Raw genomic sequence first — 10,372 nt, forward strand, 5'->3', positions numbered from 1 at the left:
GAACTCCTCACTTGACGAGGGAGGTACTTCCCCTCAGATTTTGAAACAGTTTTCAGGATAGTCCACATCCATTGTATCTATACAGTTCTCATCATTCACACAGGGTTGGATTATGTATACTACATGTAGGGATACACCCTTTCGCAGGGTTCAGTCCTGTATACCAAATGCACATCACCTGCTGAAACTTTAGGAGAGACTTGTATGAAATAGACTTTTGCGGGTGATCTTCATTTGTTAATTAATCTATAAACTGAAACTGTGCTTAGGAACAACAACTTAGCTACACAGAAAAAAAAAAATGAGCATCAATGGCAGTATTCTTGGTTTTCTCCCGTCCACTCTGAACCCTTTCACACACCAGTATAGGGGAAGTGTAGTAGTATATTGTTCTATAAACATGATATAGACATATACGATTTGGATCCCTTTTCCTTTACACGAGAGGAGGAGGGTAAATTCTCAGGAGATGAGCAGTAAAAGGATTAAATCATCAGTACATCATGTCTGTTCCCCAAAGTCTGTTAAGATAAACTTGTTGCATCTACATATGACAACACATATGAATGTCAATATTTGGCAATGCCGACTCGGTCTTTATGAGTGTGCAAAGCATAGCCATGATTTGAAGTTATTTAGTTAAAGCAATTATACTGAAGATGTTTAAAGGTTTAAGATGCGGCAATGGAGTTCAGCAGTTGCGGAGATCCTTCTGCTGTAGCCAAACCCTTTAAGGGAGTTCTTAAAGAGAATAGAGATCAGAGATAGAGAGAGAATAGAAAAGTAATCATGCATGTTTCTTGCATCTACATATGTCGTAATATTTAAGTAATATCTGAATCAGATGTATAGAATATGCATTACTTTGAGGCATCAAAATTACATTTACAGAAATGTAATTCATAGACACCCAAAATCTTAAAGTACCAAGAAGAGAATACATAATGAATGTAAGATTACATTTGAATTGATCTTTGAGTAATATCTAATCACATTAATCATCCTGCCCTCACTGTTTATGGTACGTGTGATAGAACAGTGAAAGACATGACATGAGGAGGACGCACCTTCTCCGAGGACCCGAGTCTGGCTCTCCTAACTGTTGTCTTGGTCTTGGTCCATCCTGCGGCGTCCTGCACGAAGGTCTCGTCCTTCAGGTCATCCTGATCCTCCTCGGAGTCCTTCCGCTCCTTCTTGAGCTTCGTCGACCCAGCTGCATCTTGGGAGCGGTTTCTCTTGAGACTAGAATTCCGACGGACGACGAGGTGTCTTGATTTGCCGGAGCTTGTAGAACTCGTCCTGGGGAGGCCCTTCGGGGCGGACGGACTTGAAAGCATTTCCTTGGGTGGTTTGGGTTTTGCTGGCTTTTTCCGATCCGGTTTGACGTTACTCGCTCTCCTGTGGTCTCGGACGGGTGAGGATTCTTTTGACCGGGGTTCTAGACTGGAGTCTCTCTTCTTATCTGCCTCATCTGGGACTGGGTCATTGTCAAATACCTCATCACTGTCGTAATTAGTGGCTGTTGGGACCTGAGTGCACGAGGTGTCTTCATCAGTTTCCTCTGAAGGTGGCTGGTGGTTGGCCATGTCTTTGCAGTATTTACGGGTCATGTCATTTAATTCTTCGGAGAACGACAGGTTTGGCTTGAATTGAAATCCCTCTGGTTCCTCCGCCACAGAACCTTTCGGTTTCACTTCTCTGGACAAAATGCTCGAGAGGGAGACGGGTCGAGCGTCTTTCTCTGGCGTCGACCTTTCTGATGTCTCTCCAGATCTTGACGGCCTTTCCTTGAAGTAATTCGAGACAAAGGGTTCGTGTGCTGAGGAGGGAAATTGTCTGTCGTCCTCATCCATCGTACAGTTGCTGTCTGTGACACCCCAGGCTAAAGACTCGGAAAATCGCTTCTGTGAGGGACTCTTCTCATGTGTGTATCGTGATGGGAAAGGCTCTCTGCTCTCAGAATATTCTGAACGCTCTAAAGAGAATTTCTTCTTGTCAGGGACACAATTGACATTTCTACTCTCACGTAAACTAGAGAAAGTGGACGATGTCAGGTACATCGGATCTGGTTTGTCTTCTTTGTGCAAGTGAGGAGTGTTGAATGTAGCGACTCTGTGTGGATCGACACCTAAAGTCATTGTCTTTATCGTGACGGAAGGTTTTGCGAAGGTGAAAGGCTTGTATGGTGATGGCTGCCATGACCCATTACTCTCCTTTTGGGGACTTGTCTCCGCATAGTTCATTTTAAGTCCCTTCTTCCTCTCTTCACTTCTGTCCTTCAGTCGGCTGGAAGACCTCAAGGAAGAGGACATGATAGGATTTGTACTCTCGTCTTCCTCAGTGTCTGTTTCCAGGGACTCCGTTCTTGTGCCTGGAGAAGGGGCAATGTTTTCCTTCTGCTCTTCGCCTGGAAGGCGAACCCTTTGTTCATCCCTCAAACTAGATTCAAGGATGACACCAAGCCTTGACGCCAGATCGTGAGACTCCTTTTTGATAACCCTCTCTGGGGTTGCTCTTGGGGAGGTTAGAGGCGTGGACGTCATCGAAGAAGATCGCGAGGAGCAATCCCCCAATATGGAGGACAGACTGACTGGTCCTCGTCTTTCATTCATGGCTTGAAACTGGTCTGACTGAAGGGATTCCCTGACGGAGAATCTCAAAGACGTCGTCGGAGTGGACGGGAGTGATGGGTTCGATTTGAATGAACAAGAGGCGTCTGTAGGATCGACACACTGTTTGGTGAAATGGGGCGAGACAAGCTTAGACGACAACAGTGGCTGTGTGGATGACACTGTTGGGTTGGATGATGATGGTTTGGGTGAAGGGGAAGAAGATGCGGTGCTGGTGGTGGTGGTGGTGGAGGAATATTTCATCAATGCTGACTGAAGTTGGTCATTGAAGATCTTGGAGGAGGATGGAGTACATCTCCTCATTGGAGGAACAGGGCTTGTAAATCCATTAAGTTTTTCACTAGGGTCGTCTTCAGTGTAGATATTCTCAGAATATTTCGTCCTGTCCTGATGTATTTTGGATTGAGTTAAGGGAAACGTTGCTGTCTCAGGCGAGTTTGGTTTCTCCAAGTTAGGGATGTGGTCAGAGGAAAGTGTGTTGAGCATCTTATTCAACCATTCTTTTCTGTTCTTTGGATCTTTGATGCTTGATCTCCCTTCACTCGTGCGCTTCACGTGGCTGAAAGACGTCTGGGAATTATATTTATCCCTTTCATTCACGTGTTTACTCGACTCCCTTCTCTTCATTTCCAGGTAAGGGGATGGATAGGCTTGAGATTTTTCGTGGAGGTTGTGTGGTTTGGGTGGCACAGGAGGGGAGACTTTTCTTGAATACTTGGACGAGTCTCCTCCTCCTCCTCCTTCCTTCAGCCTTGGCTTTGACTCTGAGACTTTAACCTCATCAGTGAAGATCTCAGAGGATAATGGTGGTGGGGGTACGTCTTTCCCTCTGTTACTTGCTGTTCTCTCAGGTGAGGAGGTTTTACTGGAACTCTTCCTTAATCTTGAGGAGGAGGAAGAGGAGGAGGAGGTGTTGGATGGTCTTCCTTTCTGACTAGAGGTCCCAGATACCTCCCTCTGCACGGCGGAATTCTTCCAGTTATTTTCAGTGAGGATTCTATGGGCTGGGTGCTCTCTCCTGTCACTTGATGGGCGAGACTTTGAGGCTTCCTTCTGTGTCGTAGGATTGGACGATTTACGGTTTGGTGAGTGAGTCTTGGATGATGCCCTACGACTGAGTCGCTGGGGTTCGTCGTGGGGGCTGGGGTTTCTCTGGGGGGAGAGTAGCTTCTTAACCATGTAAGGGGATTTCATGGCGACTGATGTCTCTTTCACTGACTCGGTTTTGGGGATGGAATGCAAGTTTTCAGAGGAGATCTTCCTGAAAACAATGTCGTCTTTGCCATCGACCGTCCCATTTATGTCCGTCTTCTTATCCTTACTGAACATTGACATGAAACTTCCGTGCATTTTGACCAGTTCCTTTATCTTGGTGGAGACGGGTTTCATAGAGAGATTCTTGTTGATACGATTCTTTTCCTCATCTTCAAGTCTCTGTCTCTGTATAGCCTCCCACTCCAACAGACTGCTCCTCCTCCTCTCCTCCTTCTTCCGGAGGGATATTTGCCTCTGCTCCTCATCACCCACAACTTCAACTTTCACCTGGTGGACTTTGTGCTTTGACGTCTCCTCCACAAATTTATCCTCGGACTTGTGCATCCCTCCGCTGCTCGAGGTACTTTGTGTGACCAACTTCGTTCCAAATGCTTTAGATAACACTTCAGCTGATCTGGGTAACAGCTGTTCACCTATTGCGTCGTTATCGTGACTACCAATTTTGACTGACTTTGATTTATTTAACTCTACACAAGAGGCCATGGACATGATGGCATGGCCATTCGAATGGGCCTTCGCACTCGGGTGGGGATGATGATTATGTCTATGTACATCACTAGGATTTGTGATTAGAGTCAAAGTCTTCATCCCTTCGGTCCGCCTTATATTTTCAACCTCCTTCTGTGTCTTCAAATGTACGAGCGTGTCTTCCTCAAGTTCCCTGAAGGTAGTTTCTGGTCGGGTTTTCTGGTCGGCGCTGAAGGTGAAGCTGAAGATTTTCGCGGGTGGTTTGGTCGGTTCTCTCGTCTCGCTGCGGGAGGAGGAGGAGGAGGAGGTGGTGACGACGGAGGAGGAGGAGGAGATGGGTGGTTGTGGTGAGCTGTTGCTGCTGTGTAGGACCTGAGGAGCCTCGTTTCTTTCGGTGGACGTGGTGGGGGTGTTACCGTACTCAGTCGAGGAGGTAGTGGAGGTGGAGGACAGCTGCTCCTCCTCTGTGGGAGAGACAAGATGATGGATAAGAGTCTGGACAACACTTTGGAAACTCTGGAGTTGTAAGATTTCCTGATTTACCTGGTGGGCTTATACGTAAAAGTCAAGTGGCAGTGAATATATCCATTTTTGCAAAGATGTTATGTAAAATACATCTATCACCGATGTACATATATGTCAAAGATCATTTTAATGTGAATTTAGTCATAGCTGTTAAACAAATCTTTTTTTTTTTATAGGAATGAGTATTAATCTGATTAGTTCACAGCAGATTGGACATAGCCGCCTATATGTTAAATATATTCCTATGAGTCCACGGGAAAAATGAAAAACTATAAGTTACCAAGTGCACTTTCATGTAATCATCACATCATCAGGGGAGATACAAGAAAGAAACACAACAGTCAGTTGATATACAACGCAGAGACGTAGCTAGGACGCCATTTGGTAAACAAGTGACTTTTCCCCGAGGACTCATAGAAATATACTTGATCACGCGCAAAATTGTGAATCTTTCCAAAATGTTAAGTACATGAGTTATAAAGTCACCATAGGCGGTCTTCTTGTCCCTTCAGTAAGGACGTAAACACCTACACACCAGAAGAGTTTGTCTTTAGATGCACCATATTCTACTTCTGAGGCCTCAATGTCGACTTTCTCCTTTAGTGAGAAGTGCATTGTGTTCAAGAGAACAGGAATCTTGCCCAGCAAAGACACAGTTACAAGGAGATGACTTACCCTGCTACGGAAAGTGGGTTAGGGAGTTACAAACGTACCTGAAGTGTGAAGTTTTCGTTCTGTTGTTGATAGACCGAAGATTATTAAGTAGGTGTTCAACACGATTTGAAAATTTCGTTTTATTGTCCTTGTGTTCGTGGTTCTTGAAAACGGTTTGATGAAGGTTTTCATTTGTGATCTGTGCATACGTAGATATGTACAATGAACTGATAAGTACAGTGCTGTACAGTGAAGTAATTTTTTGGTACTGTACAACTTTACATAGTCATAAAAATAGGAGCATTATAGTCCCATACTTGACAATGTCACATCTTTCAAAATCTTACAGTTACTTAACCAATTTTTTTTACTTTTGTTTCTTGTTTCACGCAGTTGACTGTGTGTGTGTGTGTGTGTGTGTGTGTGTGTGTGTGTGTGTGTGTGTTGCTATGATAATAATGCTACCACAGTGAAATATAAAGTCCCTTTGTGTCATATGGTTTCCTTCTGAGCACAGTCACGTCTGTATCTGAGAAAGTTATGGTCACACAGGAATGGCAGTCAATAGTTTTTTCTTGTGTGTGTGTGTGTGTCATCTTTACCAAGAAAAAAATCTATCCATCTCTGTCTTTGTTGTTTGATGAATGTTAAAGAAAATATTGGAAATATACGTAGCAGCACTTCAGAATGGTAGTAATATAATACATCCAAGACAAGAGGATTTATTTTCAAAAGAATTTGATGTCTCGTATCACCTGGTTCAAATCATTAGCAACTTTGTTATATACTGTGGTAAACTAATCAGATTATCAGCAGCTTTGTTAAGTACGTTACAATTGTAAACGAACCAAATTATCGGCAGCATTGTTATATACTTTGGTAAACAAACCAAAGTATCGGCAGCATTGTTATATACTTTACAATTGTAAAGTACTTAGATGGTCCTCAACATTAGGAGTAAGCAGTTAGGACAGTTCACATCGGTCGTTTGCTTGTTAATGACGTACCATTAAGAAGGCGTGGAGCTCCTGAGCTGTGGTTGACCATACCATGCATGGGTCTTACCTGCTGTGCATGACTGGTGAGATCCATCCGTTGTGCCTAACTGTACCACTGGCGAACCTCACCTGTAGTGGTAGTGGTGGTAGTCGTCTACCACCACTGCTGGGCCTTACCTGGAGTGGGCTTCGAGTACCACTGGTGGACCTTACCTGTGGCAGGTGGCCGTACGTCTACTGGGGTGAGTTGGTAAGAGGCGAGGTAAGCTGAGTGTGTTGTGGTGGGAGTAATTTGCAGTGTTAGTTCCTGGTAACGACCCAGGGCGTGTGAGTCATTGACGGACTCCTCTCTCTTGAGTGCTTCGTGTTCATTGTCCTGTTCCTCCTGTTCTACAGACAGGTGTTCTCGTTCTTCTTCGAAGTCGTGATGGCTGGCTGGATCATTGGAAGGTTTGGCAAAAGTTTGGATTACAGTCCAGCCCGACTCGCCGTGGCTGTTGTGTCCAGGAGGGACGACGCGAGAGGTGCGGTCTTCACCGAGGGTTGTGGTGGTGGAGGAGGAGGAGGACACTTGAGGCACTGGTTGTGGAATTCGATATGTTATAATATCTTGGCGAAGGGTGTGGTTAATAACGTGGTGGTGGTTGTGGGTGGTGGTGTGAGCTTCAGTGGATCCTGAGCCTAATGTTGGAGGGTTGGTATCAGCACCATCGTCGCTTTCCCAAGGGCTTGGTGTTGCTAAAGGAACTCCAGGTACAAAAGTGTCATCTTTGGGCTCTGGAATTGATAATGTGACGCTTGATAACACTTTGTCTCCCTCCCTTGAACATTGTTGTATCATAATCTGTCATTACATAACACATTTTACCTTATTTACACAGAGCAGTCACCATTTCATTTATTTATTTATTTATTTTTTGAAATACCATGTACCGCCAGACATTCCATTGGCACTCCAGTTTGTATGTCCTACTTTGGCTAAGAAAACTAAACATGTAGACACAATGTACATTTACCAGATGGTTCACACTAATAGCATGGATCTGTTTCTTTACTCTGTCGTAGTGTGAGCTCTTCATCAGAGATACGATCTCGTAACACTTCGTACCAAAGTGAGAGCCAACGAAAAAGGAAATTAAGCTACTATTTGCTAGGTCGAGGCGCACTGCTCACTGCCTCTTCTCCTCTGAACTATGTATGACCTTCTACTATTATTTACACCTTTATATACATACTTTCTAAAGGCACAATTTATATCACATATGCATAAAAGTTTTTCTAAGGATAAGAAGATGATGTGTCATTCTCACACTACAGAGAGAGTCTGACCATTGGTTGTCAGACCAAGTCGACCCTGTCCCATCTCACGGTGCAGGGCAAATGTTCTTGTAAGATTATTAGGCTTGGGTTCATGAAGCAGAGTCTAGTAGTACCTGCAAGTCGACCCAACTCCCTCAAACTATTATCGTATCTTACACAAGAGTCTGTTCGAAAATGTCATATCTTTTTTTTATTTTAAATTGCATGTAACACCATAGATTCTGATGGAATCACTTAGAGGCTAAAGTTTTGTTTCTTTCCTTCACAAATATAGCGTCAGATAACATGCAGCCACACTCATCATCATGTCCTGCTTGCAATCACTCATATACACATCCTGCTTGCTGTCTGGGGGGGTTGGTGGAGCGGGCTAGCCAAATCACCCTGCAGATTGTCCAAGAACAGGGGCGTTTCCACCTCCCACCTTAGAGCCCCATCCTTGACACATGATACCTAAGGGCAATCGAGAGATGGTGACCCCTTTTTATCATCTCTGGGTGTGGCTAGTGGTGTGCCAGGAGCAACAGCAGCAGCAGCAGGAACAGCAGGAACAGCAGCATCAGCAGCAGCAGTAGCAGGAGAACAGGTAGTGCTAATGAAGCCAGGCTGGACTGGGTCGGTTAGTGAGGCGGGTTAGCAGGGAGGAGCGGGCGAGAACTGCAACATACAGGACAATAGAGTTAGCCGTCACATGCCACACTTACACAGTATACAGTCACGGACGAGAGTCAGGTAAGGGACGTGCCTGAGGGCTGAGCAAGTGCTGTGCCAAAGCTGTATGGATCTCATGTTCCTGTTTGTTGAGACATAGGACTCCGTACAGCTTCGACAAGGCATGTCCCTGGATTTTGTCGTCTATGACTGTATACTTTCCCTCTTCATCTGTTAGGAGTAGCGCTTACTGCTAACATTACTCTACTCTTCAAAGTCTCTATGGCAAGCGTGGTCAGAATCTAGCACAAACTACTTATGAACCAATCTACTCTGTCACAATGCATATGTTGTAGTCATTCGTATATATATATATATATATATATATATATATATATATATATATATATATATATATATATATATATATATATATATTCTACATCAAGAAGCACATTGACTATTTTCCCTATGCTGTTATTAGTAGTATGCAAAAAAAGGGTAATTGAAAGGTGGGAGAATATAATCTTACATTATTCTTATAGAGCGTCAGAGGGAGTTACTAATAATCAATGAGATATGGTTATGATTAAATATATATATATATATATATATATATATATATATATATATATATATATATATATATATATATATATATAATGTCGTGAATTGAGATCACAGAGACATGCTTTGTGTATTCAGATTATTGATCACTAGAGAAACACATACCCTTTTTTTACTTTTAGTGTTTTTGCGAAGCATTGCTTGGAAATATAATATCAAATGCCGTGGGCACTACACACACACACACACACACACACACACCAGCTCTGCCGAATGGCAAAGTCTAGTAGACGTCCTCTCTCTCTCTCTCTCTCTCTCTCTCTCTCTCTCTCTCTCTCTCTCTCTCTCTCTCTCTCTCTCTCTCTCATTCTTATTCTCCAGCCCCAAGAACCCCATTTAGTTGGCACGTGCACCTTCCAGGCGGCTGCACTCTACAGAAAAAAACAGGAAAATGATGGTTACCTTTGAAGTGAGGAAGGTCCTCTCAAATCATCCCGTCTCGTCCTCACGTTTGCACCTCCTTACATCACTTCACACCCTGTGACTCCCTTCCATACCCTGTGACTCCCTTCCACCACCCTGTGACTCCCTTCCATACCCTGTGACTCCCTTCCACCACCCTGTGACTCCCTTCCACCACCCTGTGACTCACTTCCACATCCATGGTTATATTGCCTGCCACTTCACTTCAAGGTTTTCTCCATTCCAATTCACAACCCCAAACTAAACTGTCCCTCAATTCTGCTGAACCTAATAACCTTGCTTTGATGTACATTTATTCCCAACTTTCTCCTTTCACACACCCTTCTAAACTCAGTCGCCAACTTCTGCAGTTTCTCACCCGAATCAGCCACCACAGCTGTATCTCTCCCACAGACTGCATACTCGCCCCTCTCTCCAACTCTCGCATTTACCTTCCTTAACATCCCATCCTTAAAGAAAATGAACAGTCATGATGACATCACAAACCCCAGCTGCAGACCAACCTTCACTTGGAACCATTTACTGTCCTTTCTTCCTACTCGTACACATGCCTTACACCCTTTATAAAAACTTCTCATTGCTTCATGCAACTTTCATACCACACCATATATTCTTAATACCTTCCGCGAGGCATCTCTACCACTACTATCAAATGTTCTCTCTAGATCCGTAAATGCTACATACAAATCCATCTGTTTCTTAAGTATTTCTCGCACACATTCTTTACAGAAAACACCTGATCCACACATCCTCAACCACTTCTGAAATCACACTGCTCCTCCCCAATCTGATGCTCTATAC

At 43.9% G+C, this 10,372-nt stretch overlaps 1 protein-coding gene across 2 annotated transcripts in view; it reads right to left on the reverse strand.

Moving 5' to 3' along the window:
• LOC139751830 (uncharacterized) overlaps window positions 1-10,372 on the reverse strand; it is a 138,578-nt gene that overhangs the window by 11,445 nt on the left and 116,761 nt on the right. Inside the window, exons 4-5 of one of the 2 annotated variants that reach the window (XM_071667450.1) lie at window positions 6,764-7,327; window positions 1,068-4,837 (exon numbers count right to left, since the gene is read on the reverse strand). In XM_071667450.1, coding sequence (XP_071523551.1) covers window positions 1,068-4,837; window positions 6,764-7,327 — 4,334 coding nt within the window. The remainder of the gene's footprint in view (window positions 1-1,067; window positions 4,838-6,763; window positions 7,328-10,372) is intronic. The other variant, XM_071667451.1, reaches the window with a different exon arrangement.

Source organism: Panulirus ornatus, chromosome 12 (genome assembly GCF_036320965.1).
Source record: "Panulirus ornatus isolate Po-2019 chromosome 12, ASM3632096v1, whole genome shotgun sequence".
Lineage (NCBI taxonomy): Eukaryota > Metazoa > Arthropoda > Malacostraca > Decapoda > Palinuridae > Panulirus > Panulirus ornatus.